The 24,505-nt window shown below is 41.2% G+C and overlaps 2 protein-coding genes across 6 annotated transcripts; one reads left to right on the top strand and one right to left on the bottom strand.

Moving 5' to 3' along the window:
- Positions 1-710: 710 nt before the first annotated feature.
- On the bottom strand, positions 711-14,831 carry NIF3L1 (NGG1 interacting factor 3 like 1). Of its 3 annotated transcripts, none has more exons than XM_048868877.2 (7): positions 14,688-14,831; positions 12,462-12,905; positions 9,885-10,050; positions 8,698-8,824; positions 8,093-8,231; positions 5,513-5,596; positions 711-3,019 (listed from the first exon to the last, which is right to left on the bottom strand). In XM_048868877.2, the coding sequence occupies exons 2-7, from the start codon at positions 12,895-12,897 to the stop codon at positions 2,835-2,837; spliced, it is 1,137 nt and encodes a 378-aa protein (XP_048724834.1). In that variant the 5' UTR covers positions 12,898-12,905; positions 14,688-14,831; the 3' UTR covers positions 711-2,834. The 3 variants fall into 3 exon arrangements, with proteins under 3 accessions (XP_048724834.1, XP_048724832.1, XP_048724833.1); XM_048868875.2 differs by having other exon boundaries at positions 14,632-14,827; XM_048868876.2 differs by lacking the exon at positions 14,688-14,831 and adding an exon at positions 14,235-14,360.
- PPIL3 (peptidylprolyl isomerase like 3) lies at positions 13,804-23,718 on the top strand. Of its 3 annotated transcripts, none has more exons than XM_048868879.2 (7): positions 13,804-13,889; positions 15,901-15,946; positions 17,584-17,658; positions 19,095-19,188; positions 19,919-19,986; positions 20,499-20,617; positions 22,768-23,718. In XM_048868879.2, the coding sequence occupies exons 2-7, from the start codon at positions 15,944-15,946 to the stop codon at positions 22,892-22,894; spliced, it is 486 nt and encodes a 161-aa protein (XP_048724836.1). In that variant the 5' UTR covers positions 13,804-13,889; positions 15,901-15,943; the 3' UTR covers positions 22,895-23,718. The 3 variants fall into 3 exon arrangements, with proteins under 3 accessions (XP_048724836.1, XP_048724835.1, XP_048724838.1); XM_048868878.1 differs by lacking the exon at positions 13,804-13,889 and adding an exon at positions 14,213-14,350; XM_048868881.1 differs by lacking the exons at positions 13,804-13,889; positions 17,584-17,658 and adding an exon at positions 14,213-14,350.
- Positions 23,719-24,505: the final 787 nt, after the last annotated feature.

The raw sequence follows: 24,505 nt of genomic DNA, 5'->3' as shown, positions 1-24,505 counted from the left end.
GAGGTGGAACTGTGTGCTTCCAGTGAAGTTAAGTATCAGCTGTCTTTCTGCTAGATTTGAAACTCGCTCGGACCAAGCACTGCGGTGCTGTAATACCCCTAACCTTTTAATCGATTCAGATTTTTTTTGTCAGTGAATCAGAGGTGTCAGGAGTGAGGCAACCTTTTCAGACCAGCTATATGGGTTCCTGGGATGATGTACATTTCTGCTAACAGACAGGTAGGTGTAGGTGTGTATGTGTGAGAGAGAGATAGAATCAGTTCTTGCCTCATGTAGGCTCAGGTAAATTGCTGTAAATAATCCCTGCAGTATGTCTAAATTTGAGCCTCTCAAAACAATTAAATGACTGCCTAAGCTGTGCATTAATTTCCTGTCACTTAATGGCTGCCCGTTAATACAGAATTAATTTCTAGGTTTTTTGGGATCAATTCTGCACCCATTGACTTTAATAAAGTAGGAGTGAGTCCTTCATTCAGTCTGAATTCCCCTTCCTGCTTAGTGAATTGCATTCATAATGGTGATAAAACATTTGACTACCAGATACATCATAATGCATTTACTGTGTTAGTTGTAATTAGTATCACAGCTGGCATTCCAATTATGGTCAATTGTGTTGGTCTATATGATGCATTTGAGCCTGCTGCAATACTGCATAATGCAATAATTTTTTCATTTACCCAAAGAAAGTTCAGAAAAAAACAAGCTCTAGCTTAGCCTCAGAAAACATTTTACTAATGATTAAATGAGTGCTTTGGTTAGATGGCAGAGAATCTTTAATCACATGCTTCCACTTATCTTTAAGTGAAGATTCCTGGCTAAATCCCTCACATAACATGTATGCTCAAGTCTATGTACTCAGAGCTGTTCCCAGGTAACTACAGTGGCCTAATAACAAGAATGGACTTCTAACCAATGTGGGCTGGCAAGGCAGAGTGAACTGGATTGTGCAAGGTCTAGGCTAGAGCAAATTAATATTAAAGGGAATTGTATATAGACCAGGTCAGTGAAGCTTCTCCAGATCCTCAGACAAAAGTAGTTTGAATGTTGTCATACACAATCACCTATGAGGAAGGTCCCGATTGGGTCTGTAAAGCCGCTGGCCATGGTAGGGATGGTGCATTACAAGTGGAGCACCTGCAGCCATTGTTTTGAAAGCAGGCACATTGCACAGGGAAAGCTTAGTCTCTGAGATTTCCACTGAAAGTACAGTAGGCACCTCTGCTGCCTTGTGAAGAGGGTTATGGTCCCCATCACCCCTCCCTGCCAGGTTTTTAGAGTCTAGTGCCAATGGCCATCTTTAGTGCTTAGTGCAGCAAGTCTCCATTTTCTGACGACATTAAAATCATTCTGGCTTAGCAGGATACCCAGCTGTGTTTAGATTCCAACTCCACTGCTCAGAAAGTCACGTTTCACTATTCCCATGTGTGAGAATTCTTGGGAAGGTCGCTTTTAAAAGTGTGAAAATAAGTGACCCTTATTAACCAGAACTGTTTCCATCTTCAGGGAAGTGGAATGAACATAAGTCTCAGCTTCCTGGCACAGAAGCAAGGGCAGCAGGAGAGGCTCAGTGCTGGCTGGAGGCATTCATTCTCTATCTTACCAGCCATCATGATAGGGTTTAATTCAAAACCCTACTACTGGCCATAGGATTGCACAAGAAAGCTCAATTTTCATTTAAAAAAAGTATTTAGCCTTCATAGTTGCTGAGATAAGCTTCAAAACATGAAGCAACTGCATGCTAAAGGCTCAAACCAGCATGCAATCAGAACCTACATGTATTTAAAAAAAAAAACAACACTGCTCCAAACATTCCATTTCTTAGTGCTTAGGAATACAATCTTCTAATCAGATGGTATCTGTTGATCCTAGGTTGAAGATCTATAAATCATCATGCACCTCCAAAACACTCCCAGCTATGTTTCTCCTTTGCTCCCCTGACTGCTTCCTGATCCAGTTCCTTACTGTCTCAAACAACTTAACTCCAACATGAGAGAGATTATTTTTAGTAAGTCCAGTCTCTTACATGCACTAAAGAAGGATGTGTCCATTTTAATTTAAAGTCTTGGAAACATTTTTAGTTTGAATATAAATATTTCCCTGCTTGTCTACAGTCCAAACGTGTGAAACCTGAAGTGTTTCCTTTCATTTTCAAAGTTTGACTGAACTATCAAGTAAGTGATCAACATTTATGGTGAAAAGACATTATTTCAATGTAAGTAATCCTGCAGTGTTAGGCACATAGGTGAAGAAATCTGCTTTTTAAAGATGACAAATTAAAAGTGATATATATAATGAGGTTAAGGGAACAAGTTGGAATTTCCCAATTCTTGTGATGGAAGAACCTTAATGCAACACTAAGGATTACCATATTTGTACCAAATGCCAAAATCTTGTTCCACATTTTTTATATAGTTTGCTGTGCATTAGCAGTATTCAGAATCAATGATCAATGTTAACAGGAGTTCCACTCCCTAAAACATAAGTCACTTGTACTGATAATTAGGGACATATTCTAGTACTGGGGGGTGCTATGAAACAAAGATACATAGGCTTGATGTCATCAATCTATATTGTTCTTGCTGGATTACTTAGTTACGTTCTCATGATCCCATCCCTACTGAGTGCAGCAAGAAGTAATCTTCAAGAAATAGTGTGTCAGTCCAAAATTAACATTCTTTACCTGATAGATTTTTACCTCTCCTACACTTTGGGGAATGTATTGTACAGTTATTCTGGACTGCACTAGTTCAGAGCATCTTAATCAAGTTTGCACTTGCATTAAGTCAGTGGTGGGGGACACATTCTGGACTCCATGCTGTGACCCTTGCTTTCTTCTATATCACCTGAAGAGGGTCTCTGTCTCTCTCTGACACAACAATAGTGATCTTATTCTCTAAGTGTGTAGCCAGCATATCTCGCAACTCTGACAGAAAGCCTCGCTCAGTGTTACTGTGCTCACACAGAATCACACTTATCCCTTTGGCAACAGCATCCAGTACTTCATGGTGGGACATCTCTCCTGCCAGAATGAGAAGAGATACCACGTAGATTAGCTATTTAGACCTGCATCATTTGTAGTTCATTGTAAGTAAATATATTTAAAAAGTCTCTGCTCCTGTGGAAGAGTAGTGTTGCAAAAATACTATGTTGTTCCATTTTCTAGAATACAGTCCTATAGAGAACTATGGAAATATGTTTCCCACAAAAGGAGAAATGTGATGCAGATTGTGATAGATTCATCACTATACAAGAGTGCTCTTTTTAAAGAATTCATGAATGTTAACTTTACAGAATTGTTTACCTTAAATGACCTCAAACACTTCATTACATAAAATTTAAGAGTATTTGCCCCCACAACCCCCACCTCTGCAGGAATTTTTACTCTTACTATTTTTCCCTCACCTCCATCCAGTGGAGACTTATTTTTATATTTACATTCTCAATAGTACACTAATATTCTGATGTAGTTTTCTAAAATCTGTCATTAACCCTAATAATTTAGACCTATTTTTTTAAATAAGTCTAACTTTCTATGTGTTTATATAATCCATCTACATGGAGGGCCCTCGCTCCTAGTGCGCCTCTGCAGGCCTGGTGCAGCACCACCATTGTGTCTCTACCTCAGTTTACCCTAGTGGACTTCAGTAAGTCCAGTGAGGCTGATGTATACTGAACAGTGCTCCTTCAGGGTCTAGTTTATTTCACCCACAGCTGGAACTTTTGTACAAATTCCCCCAGCATCTCTAGCTAGAAGGGGAAGGGACTGAGTTAAGTGGAGTTGATAGACTAAGGTTATGTCTAGGTCCCTTACCAGCGAGGCTCTCTTGACCAAGAACCCTCTTCTGGAGCCACAGCTTCTTATTAGCTGGGGGAAGTTACCCTATGACACCATTCCAGGTGAGTCTGCATTACTATGTAGTTCTTTGTCAACAATAATTACGTTTTAGATTGTCCTGCAATGGCTGAAATTATCTTTCCCAGACACTTTCCAGAGACCTCCTGAGGATTTAACCAATTAGGAACTTTTTCTACCTCCACCCACGTTAGAGCTTGGATTTACACAGCATCTTTCAGACACCAAGTATCCTACTGTACCTTATAAAGCAATATTAGATACTGGAAGTGCAGTGACTATATGTGCAAACAAACCAGACAGTTTGCTTTTCACACAGCACTGGCTGTTGAAGGATGTCTTGCTTATGTGATGTAATTGCCTTTCTGTATGTCTGCACAGCACCTACCACATTTTAGGCACTAATGTAATACCAGTAATTCTAGCTGATGTTTTGAAATGTTTAATTGAAAACTGTGTTAGAACAACTTGATATGTTCTACAGGGTGCATCTTTTGGTTTGGATTTTGTGCTGGGAGAGCCAGGTTGGGAAGAATGAAGGTGAGTTGCCCAGCCTTAGGAATATGGGGCTACACACAGTCCAGAAGGTCGTGGATTTCCAGGTTTACAGGTTAAAACTGAATAGCTAGATCTAACAGAAGGAAGATCTAGCGGTAACCTAGAGAGAGGAAAGGTTTCATGTCCATCTGGCAGACTACAGAATTCTCCTAACTTCTTCCACAACACTAATCACCTATGTGATTGGTCTCATGTGTATGGTAAGAGTCACCTACATATCTCAGAGTGAACTGCTCACATATAGGAAGAACAGGTTATAAGGATGCTGGAATTGAAGCTGGGAACCAGTGTGGCAGAAAGACATGATTTTTAAATTAGACACTTCAAAATTAAACACACAAAACCAACAAATGAACATCCTGCTAATGAAACATATGCTTAGCCTCATGCTGATCACTTTGCTTCCCCTACTCCTCTCTTTTTTCTTTTTAGAGAGAAAGCTCTTTGGGGTTGTAGACTGTCTTCCTCTCACATTTTGGGAGCTACTGCAATCTAGATTATTACCATCTAAAGAAAAATGCTATGTTAAGAAGCTTAGATGAGGATTAAGTTTTTACTGTAGGTCTCCTCCTAGATTTAGTCCCTGAACTTTGCAACTGACTGCACCATGTGGAGTTCCTTTTAAGTCAGTGGGGCTCCACACAGTCATGCACCCTTGCGCCTTCAGTTGCAAGACTGGAGCCTTTTTGTTTATTTCTTAAATTTAGTTATTTCAAAAGCCTATCATTTACTCTTAATGATTAGAAAGACGTAGCCCACAATTTTGTTAGACTTGAATTGTTTGCATGTATACACATCTAATACAAGCATCTGCACTAAGATGGGATGACTGACAAATTCCCCATGGACTCTGGGCTACAATCTTGAACAGAGTCTCTCCTACATTTGACATCTTTATCATAGGTTACCAGGTGGTCAATCTAGCACTGGACCTGCATTGTTGCTTGTAGGATTTATTTGTTCTTTTAGTAACTAACTGATTCCTTGCTGTTTGCAATTATACCACATTCTTCTTCACAGCTGGATTCCTCAGCAACTAATCAGATTGCTCTTTCTAGTGACGATTTTATAAAGCTAAGTATGGAACAACAAGTCTCATACCAGTGAGATAGAGGTCGGCTTCCACACCCTGCAGGACGCTGCTCCCAGAGCCAGCACACAGAGCAGCCACCTTCACTTTGGTTTCTGCAAGACAGCAAGTGCCACAATTAAACTGCCTTCCTACCCCTCAGACTTGATGCTGGCTTCAAAACAGATAAATGCAGTGCTAACCCTTGTCTTGGTCGTACACCCAATGGAAATTTGTTGGGTGCTGGGAGGGGATATTAGTTTGGAGGAGGTGTATGGGCCACTAACTGGGAATGCAGCAAAAAGCCATGGTCTCTAAACTAGTGATGGATGGACAGCTCCTCTTCACTAGCAGGAACCTTCTCCAGTAGATGTGTGGAGAAAAGAGGAAATTGCTACACAGTGGCTGGTTCTTGACCACTGCAGTTTAAGTTATCTGTTGAAGTGTCTTATTAGTAATGAATAAAATGATCTCATATGTATATGGCAAGAACAAGCCAATGGGAGCTGGGGGGGGGGGCAGTGCCTGTGGGCAAGAGCCATGCAGAGCCGGACCTGCTACTGGCTGCTTACAGGGTGCAGCATGGTCCACGGTGCCAGGACAGGTAGGAAGCCTGCCTTAGCACCCCCACTATGCTGCTGACTGGGAGCTGCCTGAGGTAAGCCCACACCCCAATCCCCTGCCCCAGCCCAGAGCCCCCTCCCACACTCTGAACCCTTCATTCCTGGTCCCACCCTATAGCCCTCACCCCTGTACCCAAACGCCTCTGCCCCAGCTCCATTGGATCACAGACATCAACAATTTTCTTCAACTGGGTCGCCAGAAAAAAAGTTTGAAAACCACTGGTCTATACTGAATTAGGGACTTTAACACACTGAGCATGGTTTAGGAATACAGCTGCTAATCTCGATAGTTTTTTAATAAGACTTGCCTTTCTCAGGGATAATACCAAAAACTAAGACAAGCTTTCCCAATTATTCAGTCTCACAAGTTATCCTGTTTGAAGGGAGGCAATTGGGGTTTAGGACAGGTAACTGGATCAAGAGGACCTGAGTTGTATTCTAGGTTCTGCTACTGATTTGCTGTTTGATCCTGGGCAAGTCCTTTCTCTATGCCTCAGTTTCTCCTCTCACAAAACATGGATATTGTAGGATAAGTATAAAATAAAACAAATTAAAGTTAGCTTAAGTTTGGTTTAAAAAAATATTTGCTTTATAGTTTGTGGCTAGTAGGGAGAAGGCCCCCAACAGAAGGTAAAAGAAGGCTGTGAAAATAAAGAGCTGCAGTAACAAAAAAGAAAACAAAAAACTGTCTTTAAAAAACAAACAAACAAGCCCAAACCTTCCCACTGTTTTGCTTGTAAGCAAGGAGTGGCAGAGAAAATAAAAATGGGAAAAAAGGGCATAAATCTTACCTAATTTAAAACTGAAAATAAGTGTAAATTGCCTCAAATTGGCTTTTAGCTAACGTCAGTAATTGGCAATTACAACACCATTTGTTTGTGAAAGGGTATAAAAAGTAAATTTTTAAAGGGTTCATAGCTAATAGCTGCCTGACCAGGTTGAAGTCAACCAATATGGGTCTAAGCAGCCCTGGGATTAGCCCACTTGTAAGCAGCTTAATCAAATGCGTAATGTTTTGTTATTGTTTGGATGTAGTAAATTGCTTATTTAGGCTTTTTAGGCATGTTTAAAACAATTGTATAAATATCATTTGACCTTTGAATTTAATAAAATGTTATTTTAAAATAATGGTTAAATTAGTGTTTGGTGGTTTCCCATATCAATATTAATAATGCCAACAGATATGTACATATTTTTGTATGGTGCTATACAAGTATACTGTATTCTTACTATTTCAAGGAGACGTTAAATCTCAATTCATCATGTAAGAGTTTCTAAAATATTACCTTCAAGGTGGCATGTCTGTGTTTGTCCCCAAAAGTCTTGGGAAAGACCCTATAACAGGAGGTGCTATTGTACAACTCATGGAAAAAGACAGCTCATGCTGTTTGTGTGCTCTCTCCCTCACAGTGATAACCAGTGTAACACAAAATTCACTGTTAAAATTCAGACTATATTAGAAAAGGAGTCCCTACAACAGGGGTCGGCTGCCTTCAGCACACGGCCCATCAGGGTAATCTGTTGGTGGGCCCCGAGACATTTTGTTTACATTGATTGCCTGCAGACACGCACGGACACGCACACCCCTACCTCCCAGTGGCTGTGGTTCACCCTTCCCAGCCACTAGGAGCTGCTGGAAGCAGCAGGCTGCAGGGATGTGCTGGCCGCTGCTTCCCCAAGCTCCCATTGGCCAGGAATGGCCAACTGTGGTCACTGGGAGCTGTGGATGGTCAACATACAAAATGTCTTGCAGCTCACCAGCGGATTACCCTGATGGGCTGCATGCCAAAGGTTGCCAACCCCTGCTCTAGAATATATGTAGTATAATAACTACTAAAACCAGTTCTTCTTTAGACCCACCTGGTACTAGGAAGCATATCTGTCCTACAGGAGAGATAATACACCAGTAATAACTACTCCACCAACTTCTTGTATTTATGGGGCACTAATTATAGTGGAAAAATCAAACACACTTGTGGACTTGTTTACCTAACGTCTTCCCCATTCCCAGGGCCAGGCGTATGTAAGGCAGCCTTAGATGGTTTTTGATTCGTTCAGTCAAGGCTGACAGGGAGACTGGCTCACTCAGCGTGCATAGGCGTCCCATTCCAGTATGTGGAAGCAGAGGCTGCGGAGAAGCAGAAGTTTAAAAAATTACTGTGAATGTGCTCCCTGCAGCTGTTCACATCACCTTTTACTCTAACAGGAACTGACATCTAGACACCACAGTGCTGAGTACAGGGGGAGTAATTAAACATAGAAAGTCAGTTTCTGAGTGCTTTACAAAAGAAAGATACATATGATATTGCAAAGGACTAGGTAACACGTTGGCCACATCTACACTAACTATTAGTTGAAGTGCTACTGTAGGTCACACAATCATTTTCACAGATTTAGAAAGTAAATGCTTTCAAGTCCCTCAAGGTCAGTGTTAAGGCAAACTGATAGAGGCATCTCAGGGAAACTTGCATTGCTGCTGATAGTGCTGTATCTGGTCTGTGAGTAGAGGATTTCCGTGTCCAGGGCTATCAACCTGGTGCCTTTCACAAGCACTAAATTCATGGAAAGAGGAATTGGTATGGGAATTCTGTTACCTTCTGTAATAACATTATTTCAGTCTTGTGATAAAGAAGGCTGTTCCGTGACAATAATGCCACCACCTCCAGCAGCGCCTTCTGGGTGCAGTTCAAACTGACTCGTGTCTGCTCCTCACCTTCAGCCCTGAGAAATGACAGCATTTTTGGTGTTTACTAAGAAAACAATTTCAGAATCTAGTTAATGGAATAACTCTTTCTATCACAGAAGAAAGAAAAAGGAGATGTGGTACCAGACCAACACACTACTATAAAAGAAACATACAGCTTAATGGGGATGCGGGAATTAAGCCAAACTGCTCCCATCAAACTGAATGACAAAATTGTTCCTCTCCATCTCTGCAATTGGACTGGTACCTGTAACTTCTTGAGTTACTAGCCACCCTTTAATCCCAGTTTGTACTTAATATTAAATTTAGACTTTGTGGAGCAAACTGAACGCAAATTCTTTCGGCCCAAAGAAACACTACAGAAGGGTCACATGTTCTGTTTAGTCTCTTAATGCCATTAGCATCCATGTTTAAAAATTTTTCCACAAAGGTTATTTTCACTGTTCTCACAAAAGCAGATTGGAATTTCAACACTTGGTAATAAAAACGGCTTCTTTAAAAGGAAAGACTATCCATCTTGTTCAGTCAGTTCTTCTCACTCCAAACAAATTGTGAAATGGATTTGAAAATGAGATTTTTAAGGTTTCCTTATGGCACGAAGGCCACTTTTTAGCTTCCACCTGAAGGTAAAGTTCAGTTTCATACAAAAAGCTATTCCCACTATATCCACATACCACTTGGCCCACACATTCTGCTGACACATTAACCATCTCCTTATTTTTGAGGTCACTACACTTTAAGTTAAATAACTTCCCTCATTAAGTCCTGACACAGAAGGCTGTACCTGAGGAAGTCAGATTTATCATCAAATGCATCCAAGTCCACCAACTATGAACATAAAAACCAGTGCCTGAAGAATACCCAGAGAAACTGATAATAGTAAAATAATCTCAATCTCCATCTTAAAGGCCCACTATCCCACAATGGTAAAAACTTTCAATAAGAAGTTATAACATCTTATCCAGACCTTAGATAGTCACCTGTATATTATTTCCCATTATTGTAGTTTGCATCTTAAGAAACACCTTTCCCTTTTCAAAGCAACAGAAGAAAACAACAGAGAACCATGCACAGTACCTGGCAGGGAGAGTAATGAGAGATGAAATCTCTGGGATCCCTCGCATGCTAGATAGGATTGTCTCCAGGTGCTCAGTATGGTCCACACTGAATTCCACCCGGTGAGTGCCCTCAGTTGGGTAGCTGGGAGCCATTGATGGGTGTAGTGGGACAGTGGTACAGGCACCTGAGAAAACAACATGCAGTACAGAAATTTAACAGCTTTGCAAAATTGTACTGGTCCACTCAACCACAGAAGATATTATTTTTGTGGCAGGTGAATAAAATAGCATTTTTTTTTCTTTATCATCATCAGCATAACTATGGGCAAGCAGATTTTGTTCTTGTGTTGGTAAATTGCCATAATTATTTTGCAAGGCCGGTTTACGGTCAGACACAAGTCTCAACTTATTTTTATGATCTGTAGTAAACTGTTCAACAGCTTGATGATGATGATAATAGCATTTGTAGTGCTTTTAATCTAAAGATCTCAAGTGGTTTATAAAGTGGGTAAGCACTATTATCGCCATTTCACAGATGAGGAAACTGAAGCACTGAGATGTGAAGTGACATGACCCAGGTCACAAAATGAGTCAATAGCAGAGAAAGAATTAGAACCCACTTCTCCTGACACCAACAGTGGTCCCCTAAGCCATGGTGTCGCCGATGGACTGAATCTGTTTTAAGTACGTGTAGGCTAATGCTAACATATTATTTGTATTGTGTTATGTTATTGTCTAACGGCCACAGTGCTAAGTATTGTATAAACACAAAGATGTACTGTACAAAACCTGCCTTAGAGAGCCAACTACTGAAAATATAGTACCAATGATTCCTGAACCATTTTTCAGTGTAAAGAATAAAAATCTAGGAGGTTTCATGTAGCTAAAATACTGTATAAGTGGCTAGACTTTGCACTTTACAAAAGCTTGTCTGTGCCCAAGAGTGCATCATACATGCAGAACTCAATTTTAACTCTTTATAAAAACAGAAGAAAGTTTACTTTTTTCTAACTTAAAATAAGGATTGCTGGGAGGGAGGGAGAATGATTTATTAAGTATCAATGGATATGTTTCTTTTAATGTTCTTACACCCTAAACATATGAAAGGAACCACTCTTATTATCCAGGAGACATCAGAGCACATCCAGTGATCTGTGGCTTAAACTATTGTAGTCAAGTTACCCACCAAATGTGCTCAAATGTTTCTGTTCTCATACACTTGATAACAGAACTATAGACATTACAGATGGAAAAGACCTATAAGGCTCATCCCCCAGAGGCTGGTTCAGGATTGTTTCTTACAATATATTTTTCTAGTACTTTTTCTAGTTTAGTGTTAAATGCCAGTATACTTGCCTCTGCATACTGGTTGGAGTGCCTTATTAAATAACACCTAGCATTCATGAGCATATGGAACACTTTGCCTTTTAGTCCCAATCACGTAACATCTTTGTGATAACTATAACAATTGCTTACAGTTGCTTGGTAGGAAGGACAGTCTGATGGTCAAGGCACTGAACTAAGACTCAGGAAACCTAGGTTCAGTTCTCACTTCACAGGCTTCCTGCATATTTATAGATTCCGAGACCACTGAAATCATCTGGTCTCCTACATAACACAGGCCATAGAACCGACCTTATGTGGCTCCTAGACTGTATCTTTTAGAAAAACATCCAGTCTTGATTTAAAAATGGTTAATGATGGAGAATTCATTACAACCCTTCATCATTTTTTTCCAATGGTTAATTACTCTCCATGTGAAAAAAAAAAATGCCTTATTTCCAGTTTGATCTTGGACAAATCACAATCTGTTCTGGGCCTCAGTTCCATAATATTTCCCTATGTCCCAGACATGCTGCAAGGATGAAATCCATCAATGGTTCAGAGGTGCTCAGATACCATATGATGGGGTCACATAAATAAAAGTATTAAAGAATGTATACATTTTTAGCTGACAGTGAAATTTACATGCTGTGCATTTTGGGTGAAAAAATAAGTACTCCATCACGGGCTCCCATCTTTTCACTAAGGTGGAACCAAGGATGAGATCCAAGATTATATGATCAGCCAGCCAGTGGTCCACAGACCAGTTTTGAAATTCTGCCTTAAAAGTTCTCTCTCAGGTCAGAGCTGAGTCATATTTATCGTACAATGTGGGAAAGTTTACTCTGTGGATAAATAAGAGACTTAATTTATGAACTTTGGTTTCTAGAGCTATCTGGAACTTTTTACCAACATACGATTATGTATGGTGGCCAGTACATCCCTTGGTCCGCGCCACTTCCAGCAGCTCCCATTGGCCTGGAGCAGCGAACTGCGGCCAGTGGGAGCCGCGATCAGCTGAACCTGTGGACGCAGCAGGTAAACAAACCGGCCTGGCTCAGCAGGGGCTTTCCCTGCACAAGCGGCGGAACAAGTTTGGGAACCACTGATTTAGATTACTTTAAAATTATGAAAAAACACACTTTTAAAAAAATAAACTCAAATCATGCATATAAGCACCTGGGAAAATTGATAAAGACATTTCTCATAGACTTACACTGTATTATTAAAGAGCAATTTAAATTGAGTATCAGTTAAAAAAGGGGTATCTCACCAAGTCCTTTGGCTAGCCAGTTATTGACTCCATGAGGTATGGCATCATATGCTGTGTGTGGAGAGTAAATGCCGACTCTGTGTTCCAAAGCCTGGATCACAAGACGCTCTTTCCAGGTTTTCCATGTAATGCGCTTGAGTGCTCGGAATATGGGTGGGTGGTAAGAGAGGATAAGATCTGCCTTCCTCTGCAATGCCTCCTGCATTACTTCCTCTGTAAGGTCATTAGTTAGGAAGAGTGTGCTCACAGTATGGGGTGGGCTCGGTTCTACCAGTAGTCCTACATTGTCCCAGCTTTCAGCCAGAGAGAGTGAAGCAAAGTCATTCAAGGAGGAAACTAGAGCTTTTAGATCCATGAAGGAGCGTGAAGGCAAGACAAGCAAAGGCTGGATGCACTGGAGAGGTCGGCGAATCAGGTGCACACAGGACAGCAGCATGCATATATCTAAAGAGGCAAAACATAATTAGGGATGTTGAGGGATAGGGCAGAAATTTAAGATAATTCTGAGTTAAACATCAATGTCTGAGCATTCAGACTGGCCAACATCCAGCCCAGGTATGAAAACACCTCCACTTGGGCATCTCATTCAATATTTTTCAGTAGAGATGGAAATGGAAGTGTTTTGGAACAAATTGATAACTTAAAGTGGTCAGTTACAGGGCCAGATGGTATTCACCCAAGAGTTCTGAAGAAACTCAGATATGAAACTGAAGAACTACTAACCGCGGTATGTATCCTATTGCTTAAATCGGCCTCTGTACCAGATGACTGGAGGATGCCAATTTTTTAAAAGGGCCCAGAGGCGATCCTGGCAATTAGAGGCTGATAAGCCTAACTGCAGTACCAGGCAAATTGGTGTAGTAAAGAACAGAATTATCAGACACATGGGTGAACATGATATGTTGGGGACAAGTCAACACAGCTTTTGATCAGACGGTAACGGCAACAAGAACTGCTAGCCACCAGGGGGGAAAATGTGCCATTCTTTGCTCTCCAACACTGATGAACGCTGCATATGAGACAGAGGTAGACACTAATAAAACTCTTACAGAAGCAACCAGGGCTGACTTTAAACACATGCAGCACAAGAGATCTTGGGATCCTGAGCTTTTGTGGTCTTGGGCAGACTTAAATAACAAGTCATGGGCAGAGCAATCCTTCTCTCAGCTCAATGTCTTTGAAAATCTTAAGGCTGAATTTGCAAACCCCATCATAAAGATAAACTTTTACTTCGTCTTCTAGTGTTGTAACTAGTCTTCCTTCCTCTACTTTCACACCGGGGTTAGCAGCACAATGGTACCCTGCTGAACTCCTGTTTCAGGCTCTCTGCAGTCTGAGGAAGATGGGGCAGGCTCGGCCATGTTCCCATGCTTTTACTGCGCACCCATAAGGGCTAGAAAAGCTACCTGATCTAGCAACACTGCCTAGGTAAGACAAGCTGTGGCTATGCCACCATAGGGACGCCACTGGCTGGTCTGGGGAGCCTGGGTTTCCACAGGGAGCAGAGCCAGGGAAGAAGCTATGACAGAGAGTGTGGGGCTCCGCTCCTGCCCCCAGGCTAGGGCTCCTGCTCGGGCCAGTGGTGCCACGGGGAAGGGCGCTATGACCCGACCCCCGCGGCGCGCAGCCCCGCCGCGCTGACAGCCCTCGCTTGGGGCAGCGTCAGCGCCTCTGTCCGGGGGCGGGCCCCTCAGGCGGGCCCGTCCCCTGCCAGGCAGGGCAGCCCCCAAGATCCGGCCCGGCAGCCCCCCGGGCGCACCGACACCCACCTACCTCGGCCCGGCTGGGACTGGCGGCGCCTCGCTGAAAAGCGCCCCCGCCCCGCGCGGGGCCTGGTCCGTCTGCGAAGCGGCCCCTTCCGCTGGGCCTGCACCGAGCGCGGGAAGCAGGTGAGCGGGCGGCTGCGGCGCTCGGGGGCTGGGCCCCTCCCGGGGCGCCGGGGTAGCCGGGCGGGAGGCCCCAGTTCCCCTGCAGCGGCCCCTCAGCTGGGCTGACCAGCACCTGCCCCGGGCCGAGCGGCTCTGGGGCAGCCCCGTAGAGCCTGAGTCGTTAAGGGCTTGGCCCCCTCGGCCCAGCCCTCGCTCTCCGGCTGAGCCGCTTTGTCTCTGGACCCCCAGCAGTCAGCCCGGTCCGAGGAGGGAGCGGGCTGGTCGCTGCCTCCATCTCTAACCTTTGCTTGTGATGGGTGGTTGCTCTCAAAAGTCCCCGTGCTGGGCCATAACAGACCTTGCGTTGCTCGGTATCAGACTTCGTCCTGAGGGGCGAACGGGAATTGGTCCCTGAACATAACATGGGTAGTTACTTGGGTGCAAGTGATCACAGCCTAATTTCCTTTATGTGCCAGCAATAGTGTCCTGACCACCGGAAATAGCTGTCTACTATACTGGGTGCTTTAAAAGGCCCACTTTCCCAAAGCTGAAAGCAACCATGAGCATAATTGAGTGTGGGAGGAAAAATGTAACCTTAAAAATGTGAACTGTAATAAAGAGTTGTTTAAGAATGTTTTATCTGATGCCCAAATAAACCACAATTCCACAGTCACATAAGCGGCTAAGAGGACAAATACAATCCTGGAATATATGAGCTGGGAAATGTCATAATTAGGGAGGTTGTATTATGTCTGTACGTTACTGAGACTTGGCCACTCTTCAAAAAGGATACAAAAAAATTGGAAAGTATTTAGAAAAAAGCTAGGAGAATGATTAGAGGTCTGGAAAACCTTCCTTACACAGAGGTACTCAAGAGATCATCTGTAGTTTGTTGAAGAAAAAGTTAAGAAGTGAATTGCTCACGGTTCACAAATACCTGTATGAGGAGATTTCTTATAGTAAACAGCCCTTTAAACTAGCAGAAAAAGACATAGTGAGATCCAGGGACTGGAAGCTGAAGCTAGACAAATTCAGACACAGATTTTTAACAGTGACTAATTAAAATTGTTCCAATGGTTTTCTAGAAAGGTGGTAGGTTCTCTATTGTTTGCAGTCTTTAAGTGAAGACTAAATCTCAGTTTCGTTAAAAGTTATGCTCTAGCTCAAACAGAAGTTATGGGATTGATGCAAGAATTATTGAGAGCTGTTCTTTGGCCTGTATTATGCAGGAGGGCAGACTAGATCATAATGATCCCTTTTGGCTTTAAAAAAAATCTATGAATCTTCTCTTTAAATTGAACAGTTGCAATCTCTTCAGGCTCTCATCATATGGAAGTTTTTCTATATATTGATTTGTTTATAAAAATACTTTGTTCAATTAATTTCTAGTTCTCTAAGTGGTGGGTAGTTTATGTAATATACATAAGATGCTTATGAACAGGTTGATCTGAACACTACTGTAAAAATCCATAGTGCAATCACTTGTATAGTTTCACTGACCACCTAAAAGATTCTAGAATTTTTAAAGGAGGTGGTGAAGAAAAACTAAAATAAATGTGTTTTCTTTGCAGGAAACCATTTGACTTGTCTGCATTGGACTCCTAACAAAAAGACATGGTGAGACAGGCAGTTTTTAGATATATTTTTAAATTTTATGAATCTAGTATTGAGAACTGGAGAGCAGCTCTGAATCCCAAATAATCCCACAATTTAGTTTATTGTAAAGAACTTGTGATGTAAAGCTCAGCTACCCATTTAATTGATTTCTGTCCAGTGTGCTGTGGAAAAGTGAATATGTCAGTTTTACTATTTCATGAGATTAGGTAGTGCATTAGCCTTCTGCTGCTAGATTCACTAGCACTAAATTCAAATTCTGGTTTGGATAATGATTTTGGTCATCTCATTTGGTCTCTGTTCCCACATAAAACTGTGTTAAGGGTGTAAATACATATCTGTGGTCTGAGTACATATTACCCTTTTAAGAATGTTAGAGTTTAAAAAATGGAAAGAATTTAAAACCCAGGAAATAAAGTGTAAGGTTACATTTCTCAAACAAGATAGATACACAAACTTCTTTTATTGTGGCTCCATAGAGATCACAGCCAATTGTCTTCCCTTCTTTCTATATAAAGTATGGAAACATGCACCACAGAACATTGGTTTTGTAATTTTTTCTGTACATGTATGTCTCTACTAGTAAGCGTGATGCTTTGTCCCCACATTAATATAGTTCTTTCAATGTAAGTGCTGTGATTTTGTGATCTGGGTGAAGAGAGGCATGATGGCTTTGTGTGTAACACTTGGATAACTGTGATCTGGCACACCCATCTGTCTTAAAACTTGTGTATCCCATTGCTTATTCTCAACCCCCCAAAAAACATTCCCTCCCATATACACAAAATACATTGTGAATAATCCAGAGCACAGACTGACTCATGTGAGTAACACTACTGATTTGTTTTTATTTTTTTCCCCTTTCAACTGAATCTTTGAGAAAATTGCGCTTTGCAGCCACCACCTTTCAGAGGAAGGACTTATATAAAACACTTTTTGCAGCCCGTCAGTGCTAACTCAACAGAAAGATTGCAAGTCAGTGACATGAGACACTTGTTCCTATCTACTATAGACTGACTGAGTGCATGTACTACCATCTCATGGAATGAAACTGGGAGGAACTTGGGTCTTCAGCATGGGTGTGCTGAGATATGACTGACTAGGCTATTTTTTCTCTCATCTTTGAGCTGAAAGTGTTGGTCTGGTTCACAGAGATGAAAAAATATATGCAGCTGAGCTTTGTTATTACTCTGAAGAATACCTTGTTAGTTCTTTTTAATTACAGGCCTTATTCACATGAGGTCCAATCTCTTCCTGTTGTCTTCACTAGGGATGTGAGCAGGTCCATGGGACACCGACTCACTCCTCAGAGTGATGCTTGGCGACAGCACAACAAGAAAAGCTCTGAGCATTAATCTTGTTCTCAGTTTTACTGACAACTTTTTTTTAACTAACTTCTGGATGTAGCTCAGCTTTTTTGTGTCTGTGAGATCCCATGCATACGGGCTCAGGGAATTCACTTGATTTAGGAACAAATCCAGATTTTGGTCTCCATCTTAACTTCACATACACAGACAGTTAGCTGGAAATGGAAATGCATTTATATTCCCAGGGTGACTAGTGAATAGAGCAGAGTTGGTAGCTTTCAGTCTTTGATTTTGAGTCAAAATTCTGGTTTAATTTTTTTTCCTTCCCTTCAGGCTGTCACACTACACACTGATGTGGGAGATATTAAAATAGAGATATTCTGTGAGCGAACACCTAAGGCCTGTGAAGTGAGTAATATGACAAGACTGGGACTGTTTAGCATTGAGAGGAGACAGATAAGATGGGACATGACAGAAACAAAATAATGAATGGTATAGAGAAAGTAAATTTCGGATGTTTCCATTTATCCTTTTGCATCATATGAGAACATTCAGTGGATGTGAAAAGGAACAAATATAAAACTTATACCAGGAGAACTTTTCACACAGTGCATAATTAACCTGTGGAATTCATTGCCACAAGATATCATTAAAGCCAAGAGTTTAATAAGATTAGACATTTATATGGAAAATGAAAACACTATTACATTAGACAGAATACAAATGTAAAAGAGATGTAAACCTTCATGCTTCTAGGCATAAGATAATCACTGTCAAGGATTAGGAAGAAAACTCCTCTATCGGCAAATTATTCCATGATTGCCCATGATGGGGCTTCTTGCACCTTCTTCTTTAGCATCTAATACCGGCCATTACCAGAGATGGGATACTGGACTAGATGGACCTGCGGGAGACTAGTGTAGAACCCTGCAGTGGGACCAGGATCCCATGGGTCCCGCAGGACCTGCTGCCATAATAACAGGAGTGGGATTAAAAATAGTCTCTAGTATGGCATTTCTTATGTTCCTAATTATGGCCCTGAACCCAAACATATTTACACATGCTTAATTTGAAGCAGCAAGAGTAGTTCAGTTACTTCAGTTAGACTACTCACAGCTCCTAGAGTTAAGTACACTCATAAATCTTTGCACAATAGGAGCCTATCTATGGAAAATAGGTTTATAGGACCCTCAATCTAACTCAGCTTCCTAACAAGAGACCCCACTTTGTAATGTTCTGTTACCAGCGTACATGGAAGAATAAAAAAGATAAAATGAGTTTAAAAACAAAAGGGGAGAGAGAGAGAAAAAAAACTTGGCCATCTTACCTTTTTCCTGGTTTGGGGTTGGGTTTTTTTGCAAAACTTTGCCTTTTACTAAATTAGTCTTGGGCAGTCCCAGTCTGAATATAAATAAAACACTATAGAAGAGTGTTTTTTCATGTAATATGACCAACTGTTTGTGTCCATTAGATATTTTTTTCCCCTCTATATAGTGTCTGCAGAAAACCACCAATCCTGATGCATTGGTTTTGGTGTAAAAGGTTTCAGTCTACTTTTTATTGTTACTGGCACAGTTAGTATTTTTGGTAAGTCTTTAAGGAGGAAGGGAGAGGTAATGAGGGATCATGGAAAACTTATTTTTTTTAAATGTATTTCAATAACCAGGAGCAGTCTGAGATAACACAGTGATAGCATACTATGCTCACAATACAAACCAAAGCTGGAAGGGTTAATTTTATTCCTGTCACCCTTGAGTGTTCCTCTCAGAATAACATAATGTGTCCAGCACAGAACATGTTACTGCTGGACTGCTTCTTACTGAGCACTCTTGCTCTTCCTATAGAACTTCCTGGCTCTTTGTGCTAGTAACTACTACAATGGGTGCATATTTCACCGGAATATCAAAGGATTCATGGTGCAGACAGGGGATCCAACAGGTAAATCCTTCCATTAATATCTGGTATATTGAGCCCTTTCTCAAAGGTGGGAGGCAAGATAAGTAACACAACGCTGTAGTGATGAGAGCGACTTTCATGATCTGGGTACTTTCAGATAAGTTGCTATTCACTCTGGATTTAAAATATTAATTCTAGTCATAAGCTAATTACATCTTCAGCTCACTGTACAAATTTTAATCCTCTCAATCAGCATTCTGTGCTTAGTATTATCTCTATGATCATTTGCTGTGATTTGACAGCTAATCAGTGGGAGATCCAGCATTTGAATGCAGAGATTCCTGTTTCCCATGCTTGTGACCAGGTCACACTGCCTCTCAACACTGTCTGTGTGGCATTTAGGACTATGATTCAGAAAGTGTCTGCTATTTGAAGGAAAGCCTGGTTCACGTCTATTGCTGTTTGCTGTCATATTAATTTGAATTTGGGAATATCTCAGTCTTTTGTTCTCCTGCTCTAAGTTGTTATTTATTTAAATTGCAGTAGCACCCATATGTTCCAATTGGGATCAGGTCCTCATTGTTTGTACAGCATCTAACACACATACGAAAACCTGATTCCCTGCCTCAGACAGCTTACAGGCTATCTAGAGTTTTAACTGTAACTTAAGATACCAATATTCTGTTTCAAAATTTTTTGAAAATGACTGTGATAGGAGATTCTTTCTCAACCCTGAGAAGAAAGTAATCCATCCCTGTCACTACTTCCTCAGGCTCTGGGAAAGGAGGTAACAGCATTTGGGGCAGGAAATTTGAAGATGAATATAGTGAACACCTAAAGGTATTTCTGTGCTCTTCAATATACTATTGATGTTTCTTCACATGAATTCAGTCTCAAGAGCAAGAGACGATCAATGTTGCATAGTATTGGGATTAAATAACGGTTTTGAAAATATGTTAATTAAAGTCCAAGCCCACAGTAAGATAATGGGAGGCTTGTTATTGAAGTGGGGTACTGGAGAGTTTCAGTAGTTTGGGAAATGTAGAGTTAGGGCTGCTTCTCTCTGTGGAGGGTGAGGTGGGGAAATTTTGTATTGGTCTAAGGTGATTTTCACGCATCCTTGTGGGAGGGGTGAAAGGGAGACATCTGACATGGCAGAGTCAGATCTGAGGGGCTAGTTGTGGATCACAAAGGAGGGTTTTGGCAACTGGGAGGGAGTCAGATTTTGTTGTCTATTTGAATAAAGATTGGGAGTCAGAATGCTAGGTAACTAAGCCCTGGCTATCGGCTGCAGTCATGCATTCACAGAATACGTATGTATGCGTTTTCTTCCATTTCTACTTCTCTTTTAGCACAGTGTCCGCGGTGTCGTTTCCATGGCAAACAATGGCCCAAACACCAATGGATCTCAGTTCTTCATTACATACGGCAAACAGCCACACCTTGATATGAAGTATACTGTCTTTGGGAAGTAAGTGACCCAGCAGTGTGCCTCCTCATGATACAGTATGAAGGGCAAGGATACACCAGGGCAACTGTAGTAGAAATCTATAGTCCTGTTACAGCAGAAACCTGTACAAGTCTTGGCTACATAAGTGTGAACTGTGACTGACTTCTTTAGATACTACATAAGGTTGTTGTACTGTATTTTAAAAGACATAAGCAAAGTATTTTTCACTTTTAATTATAATTGCCCCTTTAAAATAGGTGAATATCTTTATCACCCAGGCACACGCTAGTTTATTATGTAGAATTGTTTCTGGACACAGTCTCTGGATGTGGAAATTACAGAATGAGGTAATCATACCACAAGTCAATATTTTATGAAATGTGCTGCAGTTATTAATTTTCCATGGAAAATGTTTATAAATTATAACATTACAAATGTGTATCCTGATCTGCAAACCCCTTTCTCTCACAAGTAGTCACACTGAATTGAGTAGAATTGCTTGTAGGATTGGACCTCTAATTATTTTGTTTGTCTTGTGCAATGAGGGTCTGAATGGCATATTTTTGGTAAACTATGTGTGCTTTACCAGCTATGCTGTAAGTCCAGTTATACTGCTATTGGGCTTATTTTAGCTTCTGAGAGATAAGAACGTACATGTTGATGGGCCCAAGAGATCTCAGAAGTCAGAGATTTAAACTAACGTACTAAAACTGAAACTTTCCTTTCAAATATATATCAAAGAGTAGCTTTCCATGGAGTCTGACATTCAGGTTGAATAGAAAAAGGGAAAAAAATCTTGTGAATTGTTGTTGGTCCTGTTTGAGTGCTGGGGGGCTACTGGAATATATTTCTTTTGGGAAAGAGCACTGTTATGCATGGCATTTTGGGGGATGAAACTTTAAAGAATTACAAGGACTACATACACAAATTGAAAAGAAAATGTAGGCCCAACTTGGGGCCTATTAGTATTGACAGTGTCTGTAAGTTTCTCTCTTTTGGTTTGTAGCATTTCCCTCTTTGGTCATCACTACAATTTTGCATACCGGTCCTCCTTTTCATTTTAAAGGGAGAAATAAACCAGCATGGGATATTTTTGAGAGCTGAATATTTAATTTATTCACATGAAGTGAGGCTTCATGAATTTATCCTAATAGTATGGGGAATGAAACTGCTAGGAGAAACACTGCTTTATCTCCCAGCAGTGAAAACAATATTTTTTTCCTTTGATCTTTCAGTTATAGTCATCTAGGCATAGGTGTTACTTTGTACCTACTGTGGTTACAAGTATCACAGAGAAACATGGTTTTTATATTGATGTTGTCCTCATAGTATTTTGGATGTTTCCTTACCTCTTTCTCAGATGGTTATAGTAACAGTTGTTTAAAGAGTTGTAAGGTATCTATTAGTGTTAAGTTGCTTTCTCATGTCAACTTTCCAGCTTGGACAGAAACCCAGAAGTATAAACTCTACCTCTAAATTTATCCTGTAGTAAATCAGTATCTAGGATGTCCCAGAGCTATCAGATTTATGTGGTCAGTAATGGTTAGTACTGCTCCTGCCTCTGTGTCAGAACATTATTGATTAGAATCTGTCATCCATGGCCTGATTCCCCAGTCAGAGGACATGAGTAATTCCCAGTGAAGTCCAGTTTGATGAGTATCTTGCTAGAGTAGTTTTAAATGCCATGATCAGTCTGACCAACCTCTCGGGAATCCTCTCAGGCAATTTATAGCTATGGAGTGAAAGGGTTGGGATGAATTGTGATATCGCAAAGTCAATGGGAGTTACTTGTATCCTGTTTGTGGGGAGGAAAAATCATAACCCAGTTTGGGTGTCATATTAAGTGCTGACAGGGCAGGGGAAAGGAGCATGCTGTCCTTTAAATGGAACATTAGATCTCTCTGGCTACCCAAGTGGAAATTAAAAGGACTGTGGCACCCTCCCACGAGTCATACGTGGCCACTCAAAATTCTCTTTCACAATAGGTTATTATGTCCAGGGGACATTAAATTACTAGTAAACTCATAATAGCTATCTTACTTTCTTACTCAGTCCTTGCATGGCAGGTACCTTAATTCACTGTAAATTGCTTTGGAATACCGAGACTATGAAAGGAAAGGTGGGCCTTTCATTACAAGAGAATTCTCATGATTGTTCTGCTTTCTTTCCAGGGTAATTGATGGTCTGGAGACCCTAGATGAGCTGGAGAAGCTCCCAGTGAATGAGAAAACCTACCGACCTCTTAACGATGTTCACATTAAGGATGTCACAATTCATGCCAACCCTTTGGCTTCATAGACATAAAGTGCCTCGACAGATTCCTGAGAAGCTGGTCAGACTGACTTCTAATCATAGTGTTGATGTGACACTAAAAAGGTGTTAGTTAATTTGGATCAGACCTTTACTGCTTGAATGCAGGACTTTCAGGAGCTGACAGCATCAGGCAGGGTCCAAAGGGGAGCCTCAAATGGGGTTTTCTAGTTCCAGCTATTCCAGACAGTCTGCCAAGGCTCTGATTTATGAACTTTTAGTACTGAACATGACAGTACTGAACATGACAGTGTAACATTCTAGTGTGCAATCCAGACTAATGAGGCACTGTGTCACCCCTGCCCTCTAACCTAGGATGCCCTTTCCAATGCCTCGCTGCTGTAGGCTCCAGCCTGGACTGGTGACTAACAGCCTCCAGCATGCAAGTCACTGCCAGCTATGTCTGTGTGCGTGCTGCAGCCAGCCAGCCATAACTTGGCTCTTACCAGCCTGGGCTATACTGCAGCCGAACACACTCCAAGTCTTAGATTCCACCCTCCCCACCCCCTCTCAGAAATGTATGTCCTATATTGCCCAGGCTTCTCCTGGACAATACAAGTTTATAAAAAGTCCATTATTTGCTTTTAATAGAAATAATATTCACATAACTTGCCATCCCAAATGGAGTTTCCCAGACACTTCAGTTTACACACTGGATTAAATAAAACAAGTTTATTAACTACACAGAGAGATTTAAGTTAGTACAAGTAATGAGGCATAAAAATCAGAAATGGTTACAAGGAAATAAAGTTAAAACGCTACTGGTGCCTAACTGAACACACTATATCTGATTAAAGCAAAATTTCTCGCCACATGCTTTCAGCAGTCTTACTGACCAAACTTCTTAGGTCAGGACTCCTTCTCCAGTCCAATGTCTATGTCCTTTATTCCTTCGGGTGCAGTGAATTGATGGGCAGAGAGATGGGGGGGATATTTTGAGGTGTTTGTCCTTCCTTTTTAGAGTGTCAGTCCCCCTCTTGAAAAACTTCCAGCGGAGATTCAGGAGACAAAGAATCTATAGGGCAGGATGGTCGTTGCTACTTTGTCCCTCACCTGTTTGAATGCCCTTTGTTTCCCTTCCTGTTTGATGATTCTGTTTACCGCTTAAATGCAGATTAAGCAGAGCACACATTCCTTTGTTTGAGACAGACCTGTTTGCCAACCTCAGTCTGGAACATGAATTAATAACACCATACAGTGGAATCTCATGACTTCACATGCAGTGTTGCCACACATTTTATCAGGATGATAATAACCAGGAAATTATGAGTTTTTAAATGATACTATACAAGATATTGTGCAAAGATTTACAATCGGATGTGGGGTGTGGACACAGGTTCGTTCTGTCACAGATAGTATAAACGTTCATATCTGTGCACAGCTTCTGTTCAAGAATACTAGATGACCATGCATTCGCTAACTTCCTTTTCTTCCTGTTATTCCACAAGTAATAGGGGCAGAGGGAAGATGGGCCTAGTAGAAATCAGTGTGTTGTGGGATAAGAGCTACAGTAACCTAGGCCAATGCAATATGATGATGAGAGAAAGGAACCCACTGACAAGTGAAGCCGAAGAGCCTCCATTTGTAAAGCATGCAGCC

Source organism: Caretta caretta, chromosome 11 (assembly GCF_965140235.1).
Source record: "Caretta caretta isolate rCarCar2 chromosome 11, rCarCar1.hap1, whole genome shotgun sequence".
Classification (NCBI taxonomy): domain Eukaryota; kingdom Metazoa; phylum Chordata; order Testudines; family Cheloniidae; genus Caretta; species Caretta caretta.
This window is presented reverse-complemented; position numbering and strand designations above follow the sequence as displayed.

Excerpts from the sequence above, each read along its gene's own strand:
- NIF3L1 (XM_048868877.2), bottom strand. The coding sequence starts at position 12,897 with ATGCTGCTGTCCTGTGTGCACCTGATTCGCCGACCTCTCCAGTGCATC. Across the intron at positions 10,051-12,461 it reads CTGGCTAGCCAAAGGACTTG|GTGCCTGTACCACTGTCCCA; the intron begins GTGAGATACCCC and ends TTGTTTTCTCAG. Across the intron at positions 3,020-5,512 it reads AGCCGACCTCTATCTCACTG|GAGAGATGTCCCACCATGAA; the intron begins GTATGAGACTTG and ends TCATTCTGGCAG.
- PPIL3 (XM_048868879.2), top strand. Across the intron at positions 19,189-19,918 it reads GCAGACAGGGGATCCAACAG|GCTCTGGGAAAGGAGGTAAC; the intron begins GTAAATCCTTCC and ends CTACTTCCTCAG. Across the intron at positions 19,987-20,498 it reads AATATAGTGAACACCTAAAG|CACAGTGTCCGCGGTGTCGT; the intron begins GTATTTCTGTGC and ends CTTCTCTTTTAG.